The sequence below is a fragment of the Mus pahari genome, chromosome 16 (assembly GCF_900095145.1).
Source record: "Mus pahari chromosome 16, PAHARI_EIJ_v1.1, whole genome shotgun sequence".
Lineage (NCBI taxonomy): Eukaryota > Metazoa > Chordata > Mammalia > Rodentia > Muridae > Mus > Mus pahari.
In genome coordinates this window covers 49560724-49586910 of record NC_034605.1, presented here as the reverse complement: position 1 = coordinate 49586910, position 26187 = coordinate 49560724, and the positions used below count along the sequence as shown (strand labels likewise).

General features: G+C 37.2%; 1 protein-coding gene across 1 annotated transcript in view; it reads left to right on the top strand.

Moving 5' to 3' along the window:
* Nup153 (nucleoporin 153) overlaps positions 1-26187 on the top strand; it is a 57328-nt gene that overhangs the window by 29732 nt on the left and 1409 nt on the right. The window contains exons 10-21 of the mRNA XM_021215243.2: positions 1855-1901; positions 2298-2424; positions 5277-5411; positions 5942-6040; positions 7473-7557; positions 10649-10771; positions 13329-13934; positions 18024-18215; positions 20033-20911; positions 23266-23622; positions 24205-24477; positions 25801-25969. Of these exons, the coding sequence (XP_021070902.1) occupies positions 1855-1901; positions 2298-2424; positions 5277-5411; positions 5942-6040; positions 7473-7557; positions 10649-10771; positions 13329-13934; positions 18024-18215; positions 20033-20911; positions 23266-23622; positions 24205-24477; positions 25801-25969 (3092 nt within the window). The remainder of the gene's footprint in view (positions 1-1854; positions 1902-2297; positions 2425-5276; positions 5412-5941; positions 6041-7472; positions 7558-10648; positions 10772-13328; positions 13935-18023; positions 18216-20032; positions 20912-23265; positions 23623-24204; positions 24478-25800; positions 25970-26187) is intronic.

Below are 26187 nucleotides of genomic sequence, written 5' to 3'. Positions count from 1 at the left end.
GCAAGATTCTGCTGAAGGGACCCTGATACAGCGGCCTCTTGTGAGGCTATGCCAGTGCCTGTCAAACACAGAAGTGGAGGCTCACAGTTAGCTATTGGATGGAACACAGGGCCCCCAATGGAGGAGCTAGAGAAAGTACCCAAGGAGTTGTAGGGGGCTTCAAGCCTGTAGGTGGAACAACAATATGAACTAACCAGTACCCCCTGAGCTCGAGTCTCTCTCTAGCTGCATATGTAGCAGAAGATGGCCTANTCGGCCATCACTGGGAAGAGAGGCCCCTTGGTCTTGTAGACTTTATATGACCCAGCACAGGGGAAGGCCAGGGCCAAGTAGTGGAAGTGGGTGGGTAGGGGAGCAGGGGTTGGGGTGGGGTATAGGGAACTTTCGGGATAGCATTTGGAATGTAAATAAAGAAAATAATAATAAATTTTAAAAAATCATAAAAAAGATATCTTTATTCAAGAGTAAAATTAATTATTGTTGTTGTTATTATTATTATTATTATTATTATTATTATTATTATTATTATTATTATTATTATGTCAAGCCTAATTACTTGTCAGGGCTTGTGAGGCAAGTGCTTTACCACAGAGCTACATCTCAGCTTATAAGACAAGTACTAGTATTTTACTATGTTTGCTTCTTTTTTTTCCTGTTTATTCTACAAATTAGGTCTTTCTCTATGTAATCAGTAATGATGTTCAAATGCAAGAACAGAATCTTGGTGCAGCACAAAACTACAAATTTTATTTAGAGAGATGTTAAATAGTGACGTCTCCCAAGAGAAATCTCCCAAGATTGTGACTTGTAGTTGTCATCTGTCTTTGTCTCCATTAATCTAGAATATTTTTGAAAAGGCGGGTTGGTTATTGTATAGAGTATACAGCAATACAGATTGTCCCTGGTGGTTCTATATTCTGGTTATTCTTGGTAAACCCTGAAGGAGGGCTGCGCTCTTCTCAGGGCTCACGTAGAACATATCCTGCCTATTTTTGATCCCATTTAGCATTATTGACAATTTTTGCTTCAAGCTGTTTAATTATATTGTTTTTCCATGTATTAATTGACCCTTACTATAGAGAATTTTCGTTTCTGTGTTTGAGTCCTTAATTTTAGAGTTGGTTACTTTGATGCTTATCTTCCTGTACTTGCCTTTGAATGGACTCCTATGTTCTTTTTCTACACCCCATCATTTTGAGCATCTTATTTTTTATATTCTGACTCTTGTACATTTCTGGCTCTCTGATCCTGTAATTGGCCATTTCTATAGGGTACCTTAGTTCTGTTCAGTTGGGGGAGTACTTTACATCCCAGATTCTGTTCTTGTAAAGTTGTCATCATTTAGTGTGGCAAAAAGAAGTTGTCCCTTAAAAGTCAGTATAAACTTTGTACTATTAGATGTGTGACATTTTGTATATATGCTCATATTACAGTGTACAGTTGTAACTTTTGGTTAACATTCAAAGACTATCTAAATTATATACTAAGGCTCATTAAAAATTAAATTTCTAATTCCAAATATTAAAATTTATAGATAAAATAATAATAAATAATAATAAAAATAATAAAAGGATGTTAAGAGGATTTGGATCTGTGGAGGCAGCTTTCAGGGGTAGAAGTACTTGCCTTGTATGTGTTAAGGCTGAGTCAATCCCAGCACTGAAAAAAAGAAAAAATTTAAGCCAGACATGCTCATTCCTGTAATCCCAGCACTTGATGGATGGAGGCAACAGGGGAACTATATTTCAAGTTCAGTCTCAGCTACATACTGAGTTTGAGGCATGCCTCTCGTTACTATTCCACTCCCCAAATACATTTTTTAAATAAAATTTTTATTTTTATTTTTTCTTTCAGACTGTAGATGAAAAAAGTGTCTCAAGGCAAAATAGAGAGCAAGAAAGGTAATGATCTCTCATATGCTGCAACTGGATTTTTTATATTTAATTTGTAAGGTCCATAAGGTCTTGAAGATGAAGAAAATTAAAAGTATATTTATATGGTTAGTGAGATGGCTCAGCTTGTCTAGGTACTTCCTACCAAACCTTAAAACCTGTGTTTAACAACTAGAACCCACATAGTGATAGGAGAAAATTGACTGCCAAGAGCTTTCCCGTTAACCTTCACAAGCTGTGTGTGGCAAGACCATGTGTGCTTACGTGCCCATGAATGTATAGTACATAAATAAATGTAGAAAAAATTTAATGTATATTTGGCTATACCCTGATTGTTTGAATATTCATTTAACAGTTTCTGGGACAAAATAATGTAATTGTTCTAATTTTCTTTTTATTTGCTAGTGGCTTTTCATACCCCAATTTCAGTATTCCTGCAGCCAATGGTTTATCTTCTGGAGTAGGTAGTGGAGGTGGCAAGATGAGAAGAGAGAGAACACATTTTGTTGCTCCTAAACCTTCAGAGAATGAGGTAGGCTATATTTTATAGAATTGTGAAATGATGGGGTTAAGTGAGACCTGTTGGAATGGGGCTTGAAGATTTGGCGTGAAGATTATTTACCATTGAAACCATCCTTTAGACTGTGTTGGTCTAACACCTAACCTAGAGGCCTCAACTTCATGAATTGCATAAAATAACCTTTTAAAAAATTACTTATTTATTTACTTTTTTTTTATGTGAGGTAATCCCATTGAAATAATTAGATTCTCTGGTTACTGCCTTAGGATTTTGCTTATTTCTCAAATGTACATATGATTAACACTATGTACTCTCTCTGTGATAGTTCATGTAAAATGGAACAATGGGATTTAAATTTCTCTGCTATTTATCCTTTGTGCAGATTTACTACAGTTAATCCATTCTCTCATCAGGGTACATTTGGGCTGATTCCCAGTATGTGCTAAGGTGAATATTTATACACTTCTCCTTTGCCATGTGCAGTTTGGTCTAGAGGATATTTACCAGGAATGGGGTTGTTGGACTTCAGGGGTTGACACATCTTTAAATGTGTTTGACTTTGCTATCATTCTCTTCACAACACTCCACATGATCATAGATGGATATTTAAAACATTTTTTCTTTACTAGTACTTGGTTTTGTTTTGGCCTGTTCCCAGTGTGATAGATAAAAAAAAATGACATGGGGCTTTATTTGCATCTTGTTTACTGGGAAGGAGGAGTCTTTTGTATGTATGTGTTCTGTGACCGTTTCAGTTTTTTTTCCCAGTATTTTCCTATGGGATTAATTAGGATTAGTTCTTTTTGGACTGGTGAGGTAGCTCGGGTAGAGGTGCTTGCTGCCAAAGCTGCTGACCTTAGTCCCAGCCATTCCCATGGTAGAGGTCTGAGTTCTCTGGGTTACTGTTTAACTATACCACATGTGTGTTTGTGTGCATGTGTGGAGACACACACATACGAATACAGTTAATTTTAGAACGAATTGATCTTTAGGTATTGCTTGGACATATAGACTAATTGAAGATTGATTTAATTGACTTTCTATCTAGAGTTTGCTCAGTTTTTTAACTACTTTTTGAGTTGGAACAGCTTGTTTCACTTTTTTAAAAAATTGATTTCATCCGAGCTAAATCATTTAAGGCCTTCACCACCCTTTAAGATGTTCAATTTACTTGCTCCTTTAAGTTTTGGAATGTAGGGCTTTTTAAACTTTTATGTGTAGAGGTGCTTTGAGTGCATGTTATTTCTTCACACCATGTGCTTGCAATGCCTATGGAGGTTGGAAGAGGGCACCAGAGTCCTTCAAACTGGAGTCATGGACAGTTGTGAACCACCATCTGTGTGTTGGGAACTTACTGACTGAACTCAGTCCCCTGCAACAGCAGCGGATGCTTTTTAACAACAGAGCCACAGGGTCTAGGACTTTGCAGCTCTAGGGACTTAATGTTTTGACTTTACTTGTTTCTGATTACAATTTCTCATTATGCATTTTGACCTGTAGTGTTCTAGAAGTGTATTTTAAAGCTTAAAACTTATATTTCATTGATAGTGAATTTTTTTCTCGTATGTGTGATTGTGGTCACATGTATAGAGATCATAGGATGTCAGGCATTGATCTTTGCCTTCCACTTTGTTTGATTCAGGGTCTCTTTGTTGTCTAATGCTGTTCATGCCAGACTAGGAATTCCCATCTCTGCCTCCCGTTTTGTTATGGTAGCAGTGGGATTACAGATAGTCTGCTGCCTGTGGTTTTATGAATTCAGGTCAAACGTGCTTTTTCTTACTGAGTCATCCTCCCCAGCTCAGATTTTATCATTTGAAGTTGGATTTAATATCTGTTGGTGTTTGATTTTTGTATATTGTTTTGGGAGTGACAGTTTTTTCACTCACTATTTTTTTCCTGGTTAGTTGTACTTCTTGAGTACCAGAATGAAAGCAGTGTAACATATTGTTGGGATTATGCTAAGGGCTTAGTTGCTGGTCTGGGGACTGTTTCTGCTTGTCACTGGAGTGTTGTGAAGGTACAACAAATCCCTCCCTGCCTTTTTGAAAGAAAACTTGAGGTTTGAATGCCCTTTGATCATAAAATATGTACGTTTTGTAGATTTTAGGTCATACTAATTTGCTTTTTTTCCTAAAAGGTATTTATTTTTATGTATATGAGTACACTGTAGCTGTCTTGAGACACACCAGAAGAGGGCATCAGATACCACAGATGGTTGTGAGCCACTATGTGGTTGCTGGGAATTGAAGTCAGGACAGGACCCCTGGAAGAACAGTCAGTGTTCTTAACTGCTGAGCCATCTCTCTAGTCCCTGATTTGCTTTTCTAAAAAATTTTTTATGTGGTTGTACTACTAAAACTATGTATGGCTTTGTTTCATAGTGGAACCTTAAATGTAATACAAAGGAAGACATTTTCCCCTTTTAAAAATACTTTTTATTATTGGGGTGTGTGTGTGTGTGTGTGTGTGTGTGTGTGTGTGTGTGTCTGAGCAGTCAGTGTTTGCCATGTGCATGAAATTTAGAGGATAACTTCTAAGAGCTGGTTTTCTTCTTCCACTTTGGGTTCTGGGGATAGAACTTGGGGTTGTCAGTATGCAATTTTACCTACTCAGCCAACTTGCTGGCTCTCTTATTTTTATAAGATTAGAAATTGGTGCTGAAATTAGGTTACATGGCAGTTGGTGGCACAACTGGGAATTCAAGCCTTCTTTAGGTTTTAATTCAAGAGCCCCTGTTAATTTTGCATGGGGCCTACTTTGTTCCTATTTAAACTTGACCATAGCTACATCAGTTTTCTTTGAAAGTAGTAAATAAAAGCATGACATGAAAGATGACATCCTTACATAATGCTGTGTTTTAGGAAGTGGAAGCACCGTTGTTACCGCAGATCTCTCTACCAATCGGCAGTTCTTCACTGCCCACCTTCAGTTTTAGTTCCCCTGCGATCTCGGCTTCTCCTTCACCAGTCAGCTCTTCTCAGCCATTACCAAACAAGGTATAGAACCACTGTATATAAGTGAGGTGATTTCTGTTTTTATTCTTTAATCCAATTCTTTTTTTAAAAAGTGGTTTTCACTATAAAAATCAGTAACTCAAAGTAAGGAAAAAATACTGGGGAGTTGGTGCTGGGATTGATTCTAGGGCCCTTCTCATGTTGAAGAAGCCCATCCTCCACATACCAAGAAGTATGAATGGTGTTTTTTTTTTTTTTTTTTTTTTTTTTAAAACCAGTAAATATACACTGGGAATATTCACATCTCATACAGTCTACACTAGACCAAAGTGAGAAAGTTGTTCTCCAAACAGTATTTCTAGTTCGGGGGTAGGGGGTTAGTTACTAGTCAGTGTTTTGTTTTAAGTCAAAGTGATTTTTAAAGTTAAATGGAAAAAGAGTACTATAATTTCTTTGAGATAATCTTCTTAAAATCCGTTTTACTGTTCACTCTTCTAAATAGCTTTTTGTGTGTGTGTCTTTTTTTTTTTTTTTTTTTTTTAACCATTCAAAAAAAAAAAAAACCAAACCAGGTACAGATGACCTCTCTGGGCAGCACGGGCAGTCCTGTGTTCACATTCTCATCTCCCATTGTAAAATCTACGCAGGCAGATGTGCTACCTCCAGCATCTGTAAGTACCAAGCAAGAACAGTTCATGATTGATTTCAGAGCCAGTGTATTTTTTTAAAGTCATCCATTTCATTGGTAGTAAAACAACTTCTCCAACTTTAAAAACAGATAGTGTTACAGGAAACAAATGTTTTATACTTTTTAGTACATATTTAGATTATGTGTGTGCATTGTGTAAGTTGGGCAGTTAAAGTGAAGATATTCTGTTATTACCAAAAAGTACATTTACTTGCATTCATTTATACTCTAGAAATTTAACATGACATACATATGTATGTCCATATTCAGAGTTCCTTCATAGTTTCAGACTGTCCTATAATGCTGATTAATTTCTGTCTGTTGTAGATGAGATGAAAAGAACTTGGCAGCTATATCATGCTATATTTAAATCATCTCTAATTAATCAAGAACAGGGTCTGTTTTGAGTATTATTTAATATATTTTTTCTTTGTTATTGGGAAATACTTGCATAAGAATAATAAACAATGTTCATATTTTGTAAACTTCCACTAATATATCATCTTTATATGTTGCTTTTAGATTTTTTTTTTGTTTTGCTTTGAGACAAGGTCTCACTATGTAGCCCTGGCTGGCTTGGAGCTCATTATTTATGTAGGCTAGGGTAGCCTTGACCTGGAAGAGCTCTACCTGCCTTTGCTTCCCAAGTGCTCGGGTTAAGCCCACCTGGCTTGTTTCAGGTGTTGAATGTATGCTTGTTTCTTTTGTTCTTGTTTTGTTGTTTTGGTTTTGTCATAGGTGGGTAATAAAGATTAAAAACAATTTTTTTTTTTTTTTTTTTATCTCTGAAGTCCATTTCTTGTTCCCCTATCCTCATATATTTATAAGGTGTTGTTCAGAATTCAGGAGTTGGGGTATTAGAGTTTTGTGAGTATTTTGAGTAATTTTTTTTTTCTTTTTTTAAAATTTATTTATTTATTATATGTAAGTACACTGTAGCTGTCTTCAGACACTCCAGAAGAGGGCGTCAGATCTTGTTATGGATGGTTATGAGCCACCATGTGGTTGCTGGGATTTGAACTCCGGACCTTTGGAAGAGCAGTCGGGTGCTCTTACCCACTGAGCCATCTCACCAGCCCTTGAGTAATGTTTTGAAAGAAGAAAATGTATAAAGAATGAAAAATGCTGTCAAGAGACATGCCATATACTGTTACTATCTTTTTTCATTCATTTATTCAAGATAGAATCTGGCTGTGTTGCCTATTCTGATTTCAAACTAGGCTTAAGTACTTTTTTCTCCCTTAGCTTCCCTGATTAGGTACTTGGTTCGTGAATTTTAAATCTAGGAATTACAAAATATGAAAAGCTGTTTATTTATAATTGATGAAATTTACTATGCTTTTTGACTTAATCTAAAACTAAATTCTGTTATTTGTTTCACAATTACTCCTGAAAAATACCTTTTCTCGTTATAGATTGGATTTACATTTAGTGTGCCTCTTGCAAAAACTGAATTTTCTGGCTCTAATAGTTCTTCAGAAACAGTTTTAAGTAGTCCAGGTAAGTGAAAAAATATTTCACATTCTTTACAAAACAAAATCCAAGCCTATGTTAGAGTAGCACTTCAAATTCTCCTTTGTTTATTCTTAAAAGTGCCTTCAGTGAAAGCTATTCTAACAGGAGTTTTTTTTTCTCTTTAATTATTTTTATTATGGTAACAGTTTGGTTTACAGTGAGCTGGTCATAATAGTGTATTTACTCACTTGGTCAGAATAAGGTACTAAGATTCTTGTCATTGATGTCTTATTACAGCTATGGGTTTGTCTTATAGTTATGGTGGATCTAGTGTTTATGTTTTCTTTGTACTTTATAGAAGCATTTTTATTTATTATGCTGGATTCAACAGATTAGTGATGCATGGTTTCTGAACTGAAGAAACATCATTAAGTGCATAAAATAGTCAAATCATTAAAACAGACTTTTGGAGTGGTGGTGGGTTTTGGTGTTTGGGACATACAAAAACATTGCGTTTTTAGGTCAAGAATTTTGAGCAGGGGTATTTTATAGAAGGAAAGGGAAACAGGGCAGGAACAGAAGTGCAGCCAACTTACAATTGCACATGCTTTTTGTCATGAACCCGGAGAAGAAGCATTAAGTCCTAAAAGAAAGCCCTTCTCTTTCATTGCTGAAGAACTGGCTTAATTGATAGGCTACCCCCCCCCCCCAACATTGGTTCCTGCTTATGTTAAGGTTCTCTAGCCCTAGGTTTTATTCTGAGAGGGTTGGTTTGTTTTATTATGCAAGAGAGTCTAAACATCTGTTTATACTGGAAACGTGTAGACCAAGCTGGCTCCTTCTGTCTCTGACCTGAGTGCTGAGATTAAAGGTGTGCATTGCCACATTGGTTTTATATGGGAGTAAGTGAAGAAGTGGGTATGGAGTGACAGTGGGGTACTGAGGAAGAAAGAGTATCTGTAATGTTGTATATTGTGTATAGAATGTTGTAAAGTGGGGATATTAGTTGGGGACTCATGCCCTGTCTTAAGTGTTTTTTTTTTCAAATACCTACTAAAAGGCCTAGAAAAATCTAGATCCTTTAAAAAAATGTAGCCGGGCGTGGTGGCGCATGCCTTTAATCCCAGCACTCGGGAGGCAGAGGCAGGCGGATTTCTGAGTTCGAGGACAGCCTGGTCTACAAAGTGAGTTCCAGGACAGCCAGGGCTACACAGAGAAACCCTGTCTCAAAAAACAAAAAAACAAAACAAAACAAAAAAAATGTATACTACAAAAAGAAACTAGAATTTTCTAGTGATCTAAACATTAAGAACTGTAGACCACAGAAAGGTTCTAAAAAAAGTTTGGTCTCCCCCACCTCACCCTTTCTATGATACGTCTGCATCATAGAAAGTAGCAAGCAATTTCAGTTGTAATTCTTACCGTTAGTTATTTTCTTGAATATTGTTTTGGACTTGAGGAAAAACATTGAATTGAACAATCAATCTTAAGACTACTTTCAACCAGAGAAATCCTTTCAGAATGTTCTAATGGTGTTGACTGACTAGTAATTGTTTAGAGAAGCTTTGCATTTTATTGTGTCTTGATACTACCAAGATTTTTTTTAGAAGTTGATGTGGATACGTTTTTGAGTTGTAGCAGCATGTGTTCCTGAAATATCACCGCTTCTCACAACTTCTGTCATTTAAAAAAATTGAAAATGTGGAATCAGTAATTGATGATGCATGCCTGTCACTCAGGAGAAAAGATGGTTGCAAGTTTGGGACCAGTCTGGACTGTGTAGCATCCCCATTTCAAGCAAAATAACAAAACAACATGTGGAAGTCATGATTAATTACTTAGTGATGAGATACTTTTTTCATTAATTCCCTTTCTGTCACATTGAATACATTTCAGGTTGTCCTTAAAATTTTGTTTTTGGAAGCACTGGGGAGACTGAGGCAGGAGGAATGAAAGTTCAAGGCCAACCTATTGACATATCACTGTGTTAAAGGTAGCTTTGGCCACGTGCATCCCAAGTCCTTGCCTAAAAATATTTTTAATTAAAAAGCAAAATTAGGTGATTGGAGAGTGGCTCAGCAGTTGAGAGACTGGCTACAGAGAGCCTGGGTTCAGTTCCCAGCAATTACATGGCTGTTTTCTAACTCCCTTTTTGGCCTCAATGGGCACCAGGCATGTACGTAGTGCATATCCATATGTGCAGGCAAAGTGTACACATAAAATAAAAATAGATCTTGAAAAAAACTAAAAAATTACTTTGCCTTATGTGTATGAAAATCAATGGAGCTTTGATTATAAAATATGAAAACAAAGTATGGCAATCACTCATCCAACCATTATCAGCGGCTGCTAATTTCTAGATATAAACCTCATTTTCTAACCTGCTTTACCAGTTATGCTTTATGAATAATCTTTGTGGACTGCATAGCATTCTGTTGTCTCTTATATTTTATGTAACAAGATCTTTATTATTAATGTTTTTCAGTACTGTAACAGAAGGGTAGTTTTAATCATAGTACAGATTACCAATTGAAAATTACTTGGCTTGTCTTTTTAAGTTGCTTTTTGATTATATTACTTCAGACTTTGGACAGACTTTTCCCATTTGTCATCTGAATAGTGCTTTAGTTTATCTTCTAGAGAACTCATTTGTTGGGGTAAACCCTGCTATTTAAGGTCACAGTCTATTATATCCATATAGCTCCTCTGAACTCAGTGCAAAATGGAGTCCTTTTGCAGCCGGACTTTACTGATGAGCCAGACCCTGCCACAGCCTCTACCTGAGGATGTCACTTAGTCCTTGGCAAACCTACAAGTCAACTTCCCCGTTCCTCTTAAGAACCTGCCCAGCAAGTATTGGAATTCCTGGAATGCCTCTCGATGCAAATCAGGCATTCACTTGAGAGAAAAAGGTGAACAGGAAGCCACACTCATTGGCTGACAGTTGTTGACTCTGTTACTTTTTTTTTCTGTGGGGGTTTGAGAAGGAATGTACAATATAAGAGTGTCTTTACCTTTTGTAGTGGCAGATTAACTGTGCTTTGTTACTTGTCCATTATTTTAGAATTGCAGTGACTTTTTCAGAGTTTTAGAAACTGATCAAAAAGTTATCTCTTTTATAATTTAAAAACTACAGCTCAAGATAACACTGCAGTGAATAGTTCAAGCTATAAGAAGCGAAGTGCCCCTTGTGAGGACCCCTTTACACCTGCAAAGATCCTGAGAGAAGGAAGTGTTCTAGACATTCTGAAAACGCCTGGTAAGTGAGCAGCTGCCCTGTGATAGTGAAAATTTCTATTGTAAACTCATATAGTCATAAATGTTGCTATAATATTCATTTAAATATACAAATAAATACATACAGGAAAGTGACTCTTAAATGTAGATATAATGTGATATAGATTATTTTATGAGAACTCTTTTAGAAATCTTCATTTCTTTGTCATTCAAGGATTGTGTTAATAGATAAATCTATCTCAAGAGGTGAATATAGAACATGATTCACTTTTACTGTCTTATTGTCATGCCTTTCACTGATAGGTGAATATAGAACATGATTCACTTTTACTGTCTTTTATTGTCATCCCTTTCACTGATAGGATCATTGAACTACCACCATCTCACATTTTCCTCCAGTTTTTATATGTAGCACTAGGCTAAGTTTGCTTAAGTGTAGCATATTTGAAGGATAGTAGTGCAGTATTTGTTTATTTGTTTAGTTTGATTTTTTTTTTTTTTGAGGGTGTGTGTGTGTGTCAGGTCTTCTGTGTAGCCCTAGTCTTCCTGGAGTTTGCTCTGTAACCAGGCTGACCTTGAACTCATCCTGCCTCTGCCTCCTGTGCATTAAAGGTGTGTGTCACCACCATCGAGCATGATCAAAGTTTTTTATGTACTCAGGTGTAATATAAATACTTTGACACATTTCTTAAAAAATGTGTACTACTAATCTGGTTAGAATAACATGTAACTAATTGAGAGGATGACTAGAAATTAAGTAGGAATACATTTTCAGTTTGAATCAGAAGAGACTGTTCATAGTTTGAATTATAATGAATAGTTCTGAATATGAAGTTGTTTATAAGCTAACCTAGTAGACCTCATAGCAGATTTACTCAGCAGATGTGTTCACTATACACTGGGTTAAGGTTTAAAAAATAACCTCATTGGCTTCTTTAACAAGGTTCAAGGTAGTTTGGTCTTAGTTTCTTCCCTTTAGAGGTAGTAAGTACATGCTGCCTACACAGGAGCTATGACTAAACTCCAAAGTACATGGACTCGAATTACCAATTAGCAGGTGGTGCCATTCATTTATTTTGAGACAGGGTTTGACTGTCCTGAGATTCACTCTGTAGACCAGGCTGGCCTCTAACTCATCCCGCCTCTGCCTCCCAAGTACCACATCCTAGTAATATTGTTCCCTTTTAACTAAACTTTAAATAGAAAAAGAAAATAGACTTCATTTGCATGGAATTTGGAAAAATCTGACAATGGAAGGAAAAGAAGCCTGCAGTGGCTCCCAGGGAACATTGCTTTTGGGATTATGCCAGCCTGACTGATACGAAACTGCTAATAATCATGAGCAGCATATGGAAGCTCATGGCTTGTAGTCCCTTTAAGCTATAAGTAATTCACTGAATTCTTTGATTTATTATTCTTTTTTTTTGAATACAGGGTCTAACTGTGTAACCCTGGCTGGCCTGGAAGCTCAGTGCTATGCTAATTAGCCAGTTGTTCTTAAACAATTGGTCTGCCTGTTTTGCCTCCTGAGTGTTAGGATTAGAGTTCCCTACTATGCCTAGCTGGATAATATCTTGACAACACCAGAAAGACTATACCAGTCTTCTAAGTTTCTTTTCTGTGGTACTAAAGGCTGGAGAACCAGATTCCTGATGGTGTTGGTGTATAAATAAAGACATTTCCTAGGCATTGAGTCAGTAGTGCATTGAGTTTAATGAAAGACTCCCTACTTCCACACCATAGTTCCATGTGAATATTTTTGTTAAAATAAACTTTCAGTTTTTACAAAATTCGAGAAGTACTCCAAAGTGTGGTATTGATGAGAGATGTATTTGACTTGGGGTTTTGTCACTAAAATTCCTCCTTTGTGAAGACAGACAGGGTCTTAATCACTGTTTTTAGGCATGTCCAGAGGGTTTGCCATATTTTTGTTGGCATTTATTATCAAACTATGCAGTTTTAAAGCTTACTAATTAAAGCTAATCCTTGATCTAGGCTTAGGTGGTGTACACTTAAGAGATGAGGCAAGTGGTGATGAGCTCAAGGTTGACCTCAGCTAGATAGTGAGACCCTATGGCAAAATATCCAGTTCTGGATAGATGGAGTAGGATCCATCAAACAGTTAATGCCTGTTTTACACTGGCCTTCAGCCAGACTTAAGGTAGAAGATAACAGTGGATTTTGACTAGGCAACACTTAATAGATATTGAAGTCATTTGACATAGCAGTGGGAATACCTAGAAGAGGAAATGGATGAGGAGGAAGACATGAGTGTATTAAGCTCATTGCATAGGGAGGCAGAATAAAATGTGGATAGCAGTGGTGTCTGACGTAAATTAGAGAAAGTGATATGTAAAGATGACCTGTTTCTATATTTATAGAATTTTAAGTGGATTTAAATGTCATATCCACCCATAATAAATATGGTTGTATAGGTTAATTTTAAAAGAACCTTAATCATTCTCAGATTGTATTAACCCTTGATAATAATGTAACCCCCCCCATAATGTTGTAGTTAATGATTTGATTATCTTCACTTCCTTGTTTTAAAGGAACATTCTTCTCTTTTTCCATTGTAGGTTTTATGTCACCAAAGGTTGATTCTCCTGCTCTTCAGCCCACTACCACAAGCTCAATAGTTTATACAAGACCAGCAATAAGTACTTTTTCTTCTAGTGGAATTGAATTTGGAGAAAGTTTAAAAGCTGGATCATCATGGCAGTGTGACACATGTCTCCTCCAGAACAAAGTCACAGACAATAAGTGTATAGCCTGTCAAGCAGCAAAACTGCCTCTGAAAGAAACTGCTAAACAGACTGGGACTGGAACACCAAGCAAAAATGACAAACCAGCTTCTTCATCAGGGACAGGCTTTGGAGATAAATTTAAACCAGCAATAGGAACTTGGGATTGTGATACCTGTTTAGTGCAAAATAAGCCAGAAGCTGTAAAATGTGTAGCTTGTGAAACACCCAAACCTGGCACTGGTGTGAAGCGAGTCCTTACATTGACAGTGGCTTCAGAAAGTCCTGTGACTGCTTCCTCTTCTACCACTGTGACAACTGGTACACTAGGATTTGGAGATAAATTCAAAAGGCCTGTGGGCTCTTGGGAGTGTCCAGTCTGCTGTGTTTGTAATAAGGCAGAAGACAACAGATGTGTTTCCTGTACATCTGAGAAACCAGGTATGTTTTATGTCTCTACGAAACAGTTTTACTCATTACTTTAGTAGAACATTTAACTATGAAACAGCTAAGACGAATCCTGGTGTTTTAAACGGTTCCAGATGAACATTTTCTTATGTCTTAATTTTTTTAAAAACTATCTTGTGGATTTACAGCTCTTGGTTAGACTTAAGACTACTTGTTCTCTTAGATTAGGTTGTGAACTAATTCTGTCTTTTTCTGTGTAGTGTTAGAAATTTTTTTTGTGATAATTGATATTAACAAAGTGCTGAAAGCTTGAAATGGTTCAGTCTTTCTCAGACTTTCATTCTGTGTCTCCTTTGTAAATATGTAGAAATGAGGATGGATGGTGGTCATTTACAGGGGGTTCTTTAAGACATAGGCAGTCATGCTTTAAGCTAGTGTCTGTTTCTGAAGATTATTGGTGCCATCTGTAGCCATGTGCAACTGTTTACCAGATTAATGACGGTGTGTGTGTGTGTGTGTGTGTGTGTGTGTGTGTGTGTGTGTGTGTGTGTAATTTTTGGTGAAAAACTCTTAACTTGGTTACAAAAATGGAACTTGGATGGAAAATTTTTTAAAGAAGAATTATGGCAGATTTATTTTTAAATTTGTTTTGGAAGTGTATAGTAATACAGATAGCAAATAACAGGTTTATCTTATGAGTTTGTTACATTAGCTGTGGTTATGTAGATGTTTCTGTAATGTGAGACTTACTAGCTGGATTTCTTTCCTGAGCTTTTAGATCATGTCTTCCTATTTCTAATTTGTTCTGGCATTAAAAGTGAGCTGTAAGAATTCTCATTCCAAAATATTCGACTTTTTCCATCTGGCACTGTCTCCTCACCTCAAAAAAAAAAAAAAAAAGCATGAAGGAAACTAGAATTCTGAGTTGACAGATGTGAAATGAAATTTTGAATCAGGAAGTAAATTACTTGGGAGCAAAGGAATTCTATGAATTAGTATGAAAAAGCTACCAGCTTTCTTCTGGGCACAATGCCCTGTCAGCAAATTTGGACAAATTTTAATTTTTTTCTTTCTAGTTTTCAGTAAGGGTCTAGCCTTATGACCATGGAACTTGGTAGATAAAAATATATAGTATAGATACAATTATACCAAACTTGGTCTGGAACCAGAAGTCACCTGCCTCTGCCTCCAGCTCTCATTTTACTTTTGAGTAGAAAAAGTTTTTTTGGTATGTGTATGTGCATCTGTCTGTGTATGAGCACATGTGTGTGTGTTAGCCTGTAGAAGCCAGAAAGAGGGTATTAGATTCCTTAGAACTGGAGTTAGATTGTATTTTGAAACTAATCCAATCTGCAAGAGCTGTGTTTCTAAGCTCAGAGTACTTATTTTTTCAAGTTTATTTATACATTTATTCATTTTATATATGAGTATTTTGCCTGTATGTACGTGTAGTATGTATGTTACCCTAAGTGTGCTTGACCCCTATGAAGGTCAGACGAGGGCATCAAATCCCCTAGAATTAGAATTAGGAATGATTCTGAACAATGTAGCAGAATTCAAGGCAGCAGAATTTGGAAGGACAGCTTTGGAAGTTTGTGTAATATAAATGGCAGATAATGGTGATAAAGAATCTGATGGTAGAGTTGAATAATGAGGGAGGATTTAGATCTGTGTTGTTAATGACAAATTTCAAATTGCTAAAGTTGACATTTAGATATATATTTGAGGCCTTTGGAGACATCATAGGGACTGGACTACAGATTTTAGGTGATCACCGGACATAGTTTGATATTTGAAGTCATAGAAATAGATGTGAGTTGAGTGAATTGAGGAAAGCACTCCAAACTGAGTTCTGCTATCTTAAGGGTCTGAACAGAGTCAAACATTGATCTTGGATTACCCAGACTGGAATACCAACTGTGACAGAATAACACTTGAAGAAAGTGACTAGAATAAGACCAAGTGTTTCAGACAAAAGATGACTGGGCAGAATACTGTAAAATAGTTTCTTCTGGACGTGATAGGGAAGTTACACTCATGACCCCTCATTGATATGTCTGCTTGTATAAGACCTGCTCAGGACCACACATACCAGTCAACATTTGAGACACAATGAGAAAAGTTAACAGGGCTTACAAGGTCCCACTCCTTTTACTAATGGCTGCTGAGGGAGGGAGACTTAAGTTTTCTTCAGGTATGAACTTCCTGATGGGTTACTCTTACCCAATTGGCTACAATCATGTACATGTGAGTACATACATCTATATAGCAACTATGGGAGAGGACATGAATTTTGGGAGGAATTGGAGTGGAAGGAGAGATGGAGATGATGAAAATACATTGTTCTCATGAGATTTCTAAAAAAGGAAATGAGAAGACTCAAAATAGCAGCACAGATTGATTGTACTAAGAAAATAGTTGAGGAGTCTGGGGCCTTGTAGATAAGCTTCTAAAGAGCTGGAAAGTATGGGTGGCAGGTAGAGATGAGGAAATGATTGCACTGGTACTTACCACCATCACAAAGGTGCTACCTTGTCAGATGGGTAATGGACCAACGACAGACACCAGACACAAAATTTGCTAGCAAAATAAAAGAGAACATACTTAAAAAGCAGAGATTGTTCCTGTAACTATGAGAGGAATGGAGCAGGCAGTGACTGTTTAGGGAACCCAAGAATAAATGGCTCTATCTGAACTCTGCTTCACACACCATACCTTGCTGATTCATCCTTGTCTACTCCTCCACAAACAAGCTGGTTCAACAGTCATTACCTTGCGTTCTTCTTGGACCTTTCTGTGTTCCTTTCTCCTTTGCATGCTTAAAGTCAGTCACTTGCTGACATGGGGCCATCGGTTTGTTTTTATTTTCCCCCCTTTAGACCAGGAACATACATGTTTCACATAATTTTAGTAATCTTAATGTGATATAGAGTCTAGCAGGAATGTGTAAAACTAGTAAGTATGGGGCTGAATTATAAAGTAGATTATGTGCAGAAAAATAATTTTCTAAGACAGAGATACATGGCTTTGAAATTGACAATATATATGGCTGTGTATTTTCTGTTTTACCTGAAATTTACATCTTATATTTTAGAATTCTGTAATAGTTGAAGAAATTAGGACATTGATAAGGACAATTTAGTCATTCTTTAAGAAAGGTCTTACTGTGTGGCCATGGCTGGCCTGAAACTTGTTACATAGGTCAGACTGGCCTTGAAATTCACAGAAATCTGCTTACTTCTGTCTCCTACAGTGCTCAGAATAGGCCATGTTCCTCCAAACTCAGAAACAATTTAGTCTTACAACCCCTAATTTTTCAAAATTTCTTTTTAAATGTGGCTACTGGAAATCAAACTTAGTTTCTTGTTCTAGCAAGGTATACACTTGACTTATTGAGCCGTTTCCACAGCCTCAGTTTGTGAGAATGATATCTCACCTCCCCCAAACTCCCTTTTCCATGTGTATGTGTGTGTGTGTGTTGGGGGGGAGGATTTTATGCATGTACATGGGCTTGTGTGTTTGTGGAGGCCTGCTGTTAAAGGACTATTTATTGGCTCTACCTTATATTTTGGCACAGGATCTTAGGGAAATCCAGAGCTTGCAGATGCTGCTTCTACCTAAAGACCTTGATTGCTTGCTAGCTAGCTTACTCTAAGGAGTCTTTGTCTCCTCTTCACCTTCCAAGGCTAGAATTGTAGATGGACTGTGTTTACCCAGCATTTACATGAGTTCTCCGGGATCTGGAATGTGCTCCTCTTGTTATGTGTTATGCAAGCACTTGAATGACTAAGTCATTAATTATCTCAGCCACAAGCAACACACACACAATTGGGAATAGTTCAAACTTAACAATAGGCTCACTATTGAGAAAGGTTAGAGTGAGATGTTTATTTGCAATGATAAATTAAATGTGAGAAGTCCTATTTATAACACTGTAAGGCTTATTTTCTGGTTCGCTCTGGCTCTCTCTCTCTCTGTGTGTGTGTGTGTGTGTGTGTGTGTGTGTGTGTGTGTGTGTGTGTGTGTGTGAAGGGTTAATGAAATTTGAAAATGTTCAGTCAGTGGTGTCATTAAGATGGTAATATAAATTTAAAACTTCCCTCCATTTCCCAATTCTTTTAGGTTTGGTATCTGCCTCAAGCAGCAGCCCTGTCCCCGTCACTCTGTCTTCTGGAGGCTGTTTAGGATTGGACAAGTTTAAAAAGCCTGAGGGAAGCTGGGACTGTGAAGTGTGCCTAGTGCAAAATAAAGCAGACTCTGCCAAGTGCATAGCTTGTGAAAGTGCAAAGCCAGGCACAAAGTCCGAATTGAAAGGTAAGGCTATGGTAAAGAACCCCTTTAGTTCCAGGTTAAAGTAAAATGTGTGTGGGGGCAGGTTTGGTTTTTAAGGTACCCACCCGTTCTTTGGATAATTATATAAAATGAGACCCAGTCCTTGGTTTTTTGTTTTTGTGGGTTTTTGTTGTTGTTGTTTGTTTGTTTGTTTTTAAATTTGTGAATGATGGTAAAAATCAAATTAGGCATTCATCATGATATCTGGATAAGGAATTTCTTTGTGTTATTCAGTTTCCAGGTTTAAGTATGAACATGACTCTTACTTGACTGAGAACTTACACCATTAGGGCCTTATTGTAAAAGACATCCAGCTTCTGAGTATGGCTGGGCAAAAGAGAGCACTCAGCAAGCATGGCGGTGTAAGCTTTTATGCCATATAAAATAAAATATAAAGGAAGACTCTCACACGGTCATTAATGCTAAATAGATGAAGACTGGTATTTCTAATCTTGATTACCCCATTTGAGTTTCTTTTTTTTTTTTTTTTTTTTTTTTTTTTTTTTTTTTTTTTTTTTTTTTTTTTTTTTTTTTGTTTTTGGAGACAGGGTTTCTCTGTATAGCCCTGGCTGTCCTGGAACTCACTCTGTAGACCAGGCTGGCCTTGAACTCAGAAATCCGCCTGCCTCTGCCTCCCAAGTGCTGGGATTAAAGGCGTGCGCCACCACGCCCGGCTTGAGTTTCTTTAACTACTGGAAAACTTAGGAAAGAGGAAATAGAAATTTTTAGATTTGAAGATCAGGAAATCTCTGAACTGAAGACTTCAAGATGAGAACATGGAATTTCTATATATTAAGCTTTATTTTGTAATTTATCTCAGTCTTAAGTGATTTTAATCTTTACAAATCAAAAATCAATCATTTATAACTTTGACCTGTCACACTGACTGTTAGTCTACATGATTGATGTGATGGTTTATCTGAGGAGGAAAGTTCATTGAAAAGCTTGGCTGTCCTTTGCTTTCATTCATGGGCGAGTAACATGGGTCTGTCTTCTCATCATTGTCTAATAGTCCTTGTTTGAACCAGTCAGATGTTTCATACTCAACTTCTTTAGCAATAGAAAAGTACCAAGGAAGTAAACTTTGGTCTTAATCACTGTACCGATGTTTATCTTTATAAATATTGCTTCATTTTAATGCTAAATACTTTGAAATGCTCCTTACAATGCAGTCACAGTATTTAAAAATGAGTTGTGTTTATCTCCTGTCTTCCCCTGCCCCCCACCCCCAACCCCCATACAAACACACACAAAGGTAGTAACCATGGTTAGTACATGGTACACCTTCCGAAGGAACTTTATGCTTGTCTTAAGTAAACACACTGCCATTCTTGGTATTCTGATTTCTTTCTTTCTTGTCAGGAATGGTGTCTGTCACCTCATCTATCCTTTCTGTTCTTTTGTTCTTGAGGATTATTTTTTGTTATGTTATTTTTTATTCTTTGTTTATAGCTACCTGGATCTCATATTATTTGGTGTGTATGAACTTATCTTAAGATATATCTGAGTTCTAAAATTACAGAGTCAGAGTATATGTACGTGATTTAGATTATTAATTTTTTAAAAAGTATTTATGACTATATCCCAACAGTTTTGATGTTGATTTAGATTTCCATTTACAGGATAGGGACGTGCCTACTGCTCCCAGTATCCTCACAACACATGTTCCATCATCTTTCTTGACTTTCCAGTCTAATGAGGGATATAGGCCCTATGAGCTGTAGCTTGCAGGGGTTAAATTTGTAACAAGAATAAGCACATTAATTTGATGTCATTTTGTGTGTTGTCTATTTTTGAAGGCTTCGGGACATCTTCATCTTTAAATCCAGCACCCTCAGCCTTCAAATTTGGTATTCCATCATCCTCTTCTGGGCTTTCTCAAACTTTGACAAGCACTGGAAATTTTAAATTTGGAGATCAGGGAGGATTCAAATTAGGCACTTCATCTGACTCTGGGTCTACAAACACCATGAATACAAACTTTAAATTTTCTAAACCAACTGGAGATTTTAAATTTGGAGTGTTATCTGATTCCAAACCTGAAGAAGTTAAAAATGACAGCAAGAATGATAATTTTCAGTTTGGACCTTCTTCTGGCTTAAGCAACCCAGCTTCTTCAGCTCCATTTCAGTTTGGGGTATCTACTCTTGGGCAACAAGAAAAGAAAGAGGAGCTGCCTAAATCTTCATCTGCAGGCTTAAGCTTCGGTGCAGGTGTTAATAACCCCCCTAATGCTGCTATTGACACCACAGTGACCTCAGAGAATAAGAGCGGCTTCAACTTTGGAACCCTAGACACTAAGAGTGTCTCAGTGACTCCTTTCACATACAAGACAACAGAAGCAAAGAAAGAAGATGCACCTGCTACCAAGGGTGGGTTCACGTTTGGTAAAGTGGACTCTGCTTCTTTGCAATCTGCCTCAATGTTTGTTTTGGGAAGGACAGAGGAGAAGCAGCAAGAACCTGTTACTTCTACTTCTCTGGTATTTGGAAAGAAAGCCGACAATGAGGAGCCAAAGTGTCAGCCAGTATTTTCCTTTGGGAATTCAGAGCAAACCAAAGATGAGAGTTCCTCCAAGCCGACATTCAGCTTCAGTGTGGCAAAACCATCTGGGAAGGAGTCTGATCAGCTAGCCAAGGCTACTTTTGCATTTGGAAATCAGACCAATACAACAACTGGTAAATAGTAAAAAAAGGCTTTTTTTCCCCCAAGTTGTATTTGATACCTTGACAAATGCAGGAAGTCAAGGAGTTGCTGCCAGAAAATAATGGAGAATATTTGTTTCAAAGTTTTTAAGAGTTCAGGCTTTTCTGTTTTAACTGAAAGAAATTCCCATGATTCTGATGAAATATCTACAGATCTAATTTTGAGAATACAGCTGTAACAAAGTACACAATGGGGCACATTATATGTCTTTCTGTCCTTTGGACATTTTATAATTAGAATTGATACATACTGTCAGGGAAAATAAGTTTTAGGTAAATTTTTATTTACAAATTATGGATAATGAGTCATCAAACATGTAAGGAACATTGGCAGTGAGTATAATTCAATTCTAAGAAAACAGGATCATTTGAAAACTAAAATACAGGTGGGGAATAACCCCGTTAAAAAGAAGTTGGTTGATGTAAAGCTGTTTGGTTGATGGAGTAGTGGGATGAGCAATGTCTGGTCTGATTATTGTAATGAGGTTTCCCAGAGCAGTGTAAGGATGTAAAGTGCTTTTGAAATTGAATTCACTTAGATAATGAGAATGGGATAGGGAAACATTAGAAAATTTATAGGAAGATTTTCTGCATATAAAATAAGACTGAGGCTGGAGAGATGGGCTCATCAGTTATGCATACTGTTCTTTGAAGAGGACACAAGTTTTGAGTCCCAACACCTATTTTATTTGGTTCACAACTGCTTATAATTCCAGCTCCAGGGGTATTTGATTCCTACACACTTTCAGGTAAAGATTAAATTTAAAAAGACACTGGTTTCAAAATAAAAATGATTGATCTGGGCATTACTCCAGTGATAGAGAAAATATTCTGCCCTGGGTTTGATCCTCAGCACCAAACAGTGCCCTATAAATGAAATAACCTTGAACCAGGAAAATTTAATCAGACATAAAAGCAAACTGTTGCTATTTTCAGACATGTGAAGTTTGTAACTTTGACACTTTTTATTAAACACCTTTGAAGCACTCAGTGAACCCCCAAGTGGGAAATTCACATAACCATGAGTAGTTTTTTTCATATTCGATGTTTACTTGTAAGTTTGAAAACAACCTACCAAAAAAAAAAAAGAATTAAAACTGCCTATTATTTGAAATGGGGAGAAATGAAATATTGTGAATATTGAAATATTGTTTCAGCTTAGATCATGAAATCTTACCACCTGTAGAAAGCAGTTGCCCATCCCATCTAGTGCGTAGCTTCAGAGTTGAAATACTGAGAAAGTAGAAGTTTGATTCAGGTGGTATAAATTCATGAATGATTATCATAGAAATCAGAAGCTTTTCTTCAAGTCACCAATCAGTAGTTATATAGCATAAAGTTGTTTTCTAAGCTTTCTAATTATTTATTTAATTTTAAGACTTATTTATTTTATGTCTGAGTACACTATACAGATGGTTGTGGTTGCTGGGAACTGAGTTCAGGACCTCTGCTTGCTCTGGCCCAAAGATTTATAGTCTAAGTACACTGTAGCTGTCTTTAGACACACCAGAAGAGGGCGTCAGATCTCATTACGGATGGTTGTGAGCCACCATGTGGTTTCTGGGATTTGAACTCAGGACCTTCAGGAGAGCATTCATTGTGCTTAACTGCTGAGCCATCTCACCAGCCCAGCTTCCTAATTTATAATGGCTGCAGTGATAAGTGTAAGAGTATAGGAAAAAACTCATTTCTGGGGGAAAACCTTTCTTCTGTTCCTTTCATTTCAGTTATTAGTTTTTGTGGATCTTGTCAAGCTCTAAGCTGCCTATGAAATTAGTAGGGGAAAGTAAATGCACAAGGAATGTGAGAAGAAAGGCAGGCACTAATTAATAACAGTCTAATATAATGACAGTGACCACGAAGGGAAATATGTATAGATTAGGAGATTTAGGGTGCTACCATGGTGATATTGTGTATTAATTATTAGCAGGAATTAGCAAATATTCAAGTCCAGTCAGTGTGATGAGATTTTGTTGATTTGTTCATGAGGATAAATTGAAGTCAGGGTGCTACTATTGTAATGTGACATAAACCACAGCACAGACAGACACGTAGAAATGTACCCAGCTTCTGCTATCTGATTTGGTTTCTGAATATAATATCGTTAGATTTGGATGTGAGGCAGTGTGTTTTACATTAAATTTATGCACATAGTAACAGGACTTTGTTTGATTGCTAAGGGTCTTTGTGTAAAGAGAAAATCCATAGACCATAACAGATAAGTACTTTTGACATTTCAAAGAAATGATGTTTATTTGATGAGACTATATTAGGTGGTTTGTTCCTTCTTAAGGATTTATGTTTGTTTCTCAATTATTGTTTTGCAGATCAAGGTCCAGCAAAGCCAGTTTTTAGTTTCTTGAACAGCAGTTCCTCTAGTTCAAGTGCTCCAGCCACTTCATCCAGTGGTGGCATATTTGGTAGTTCCACCTCTTCCTCCAACCCACCTGTGGCAGCCTTTGTGTTTGGACAGGCCAGCAATCCTGTCAGCAGCTCTGCCTTCGGTAACTCTGCTGAATCCAGTACATCTCAGTCTTTGCTATTTCCTCAAGAGAGCAAGCCAGCCACCACGTCCAGCACTGCCTCAGCTGCCTCTCCGTTTGTATTTGGAACAGGAGCCAGTAGTAATAGTACTGTATCTTCTGGGTTCACTTTTGGGGCTACAACCACGTCAAGCTCTTCAGGTACTTTTGTGCTGTGAGAGAAAAATGGGGTTTGTAGCTGAAGTGTGCCTCCAATTCATGGAAGGTCTAAGGTCTCACCTGTGGAGAAATGGGCACTTCAGGTGGAATAGATCTAATTCTTAAGAACAGTATTTTCTAATTTTAGGAAGAATATATAACACTTCTAAGTTGCCTTTTTGAAATGTCAAATTTATAAGCGACCAGATAGTAATAGTGATTGTATGGGACGTGTGTGTATACAGTGATTCATAGCAAGTCTTTGAGATACACCATTATAGAAAAAATGGTTGACCCTAAGCTACTCAGTACCAGGCCAGCCCAAGGAATACTATAAGACCTTGTCTGAGCACACCCCTTACTAGTAAATGATTGTTGGTTGCAAAGGGGGAAAGTTGTGTTAATTGAAGTTTTTGTTAAACCAGTGTATGTTTAGTAAATAGTGCCATTCATTGTTCTAATCTAATTGTAATCAAGGTAAGAGTGTGAAAGTGGCTTGAAATTTGTGGATTTACAAAAGTTTCTCAAGGGTTATCTTATTATATATAAACCTTGATGTTGATTTAAGTATTTCTTGGCCTCCAGGATCCTCCTTTGTATTTGGCACTGGACATTCAGCACCATCTGCCAGTCCAGCATTTGGTGCTAACCAGACTCCAACATTTGGACAAAGTCAAGGTGCCAGCCAGCCTAACCCTCCAAGCTTTGGCTCTATCTCGTCTTCAACAGCGTTATTTTCTGCTGGTTCTCAGCCTGTACCACCACCTACATTTGGGACAGTGTCAAGCAGCAGCCAACCTCCTGTGTTTGGACAGCAGCCTAGTCAGTCTGCATTTGGCTCTGGCACAGCCAATGCCAGTAAGTTTGTATGATACTTGATATCTATACTTACAGTCTAGTGTCTCAAAATAGTGTTTTTGCTTTGTACTTTGAAACTATGTGTGTGTTTTAATTTTTAATATTTTATACTTAACAATGAATTGTTGTGTTTCACATTTACGTACAGAATTTCAGTCAACTTCATTTGATGGCATTAAACTATATTTAAAATGTTTCTTACTCTGATTTATGTATGGTTGTGCTCAACCCCGTTTTACTCTAGGCTGCTATGGAGTGGGTGGTTTGTTTTGTTTTGTGTTGTTTTTTTTTTTCCTCCTTTGGGAAGTTAGACTTTATGCTGAATTCTCACAGCACTTACATAATGCATGCTAATCTTCCCTCTCTGTATATCTTATAAAATGGTGTTATGACTTGAAATGGAACTGATAGTACTATATTTTAATGCTGTGTTCTCTCAGAATTAACTTGTTCTAGTAGAATTAAGGACTCATGAAAAGATCACAAAACACGAAGAAGTGGAAGCTTGGGTGTGTACAGACAGCTGGAGGCTGGCTGTACATGATCAGAGGCCATTCTCATCATAGTGCTCTTTGTTCCCTCTAGTGGGGACCACTGTTCTCTGTCCATTGGACTCTAATGTTTACTGATACCTCTAGAAAATAAAGTTTTGCCTAATACTTACATAAGTAGGCTCTTGCTGTTATACAACCTTGCTTCTTATATTTTTGTCACTACACAGAGTTAGTTACTGAATGGCAGCCTATCCATTTGCTTGTACTTAAGTTAGTTTTGGCTGTTTGGAAATGCTGTCTTTTACGTTACTGAGTTGAGTGATCTTTGGGAGGGTAAGTGTTTTTCTCTTGGTCATCTATTCTGCTGTGGGATCACTGAATGAAAAGGTATGCCTCACATTTTAGAAGTTGTTTATTACAAACTTCTCTTGCTGGTATACACCACATGCTGTCACTGCTGGATGACAATTCTTTTGTTTGGATACTATGCATTTTCCTTTTTTGTGAATTATTTTTAAGTATTTTGTTCCTTAGTTTTCATTATTGGTTTGTAAGGTTCATCTTCTATTGTGTATTTAGCCATGTGTACTCCAAAAATTCTCCTGTTTTGTGGCAGCTCTGGCTGGCCTGAAATGGTCTGTAGACCTAGAGTGGCCATGAACTCAGAGAGATTCTTTACTCTCTGCATCCTGAGCGCTGGGACTAGAGGTGTGCTCCACCATGCCTGGCCAAGGTCTTAATTCTACCCATGTTTAATATGTCCAGGTCAGAGTCAATCCTAAACAACATTTTGTGTCATTAATGGGATATTTCTGCTTAATTTGTATAGGTTCGGTTTTCCAATTTGGTAGCAGCACTACAAATTTCAACTTCACAAACAATAATCCATCAGGAGTGTTCACATTTGGTGCAAGTCCCAGCACGCCTGCAGCCTCAGCCCAGCCCTCAGGTTCAGGGGTCTTTTCATTCAGCCAGTCTCCAGCATCATTTACAGTGGGGTAAGATTATTTCATTGAGAATTTACATTGGTAAAAGGTGTGTATCTGTCTGTTTCTAAAAGTCAATCAGGATGCAGTAATACAGTTTGGATAATAGTGTTACCCAGTGTCAGTTTATAACATTGTAAGTGGGGATTATAATCGGAGACAAAAGCAACAAGTTATAATAACATCTTCCTCACTGTCCTCTCCACTTCCTTGTTGGTCATGTTAAATGG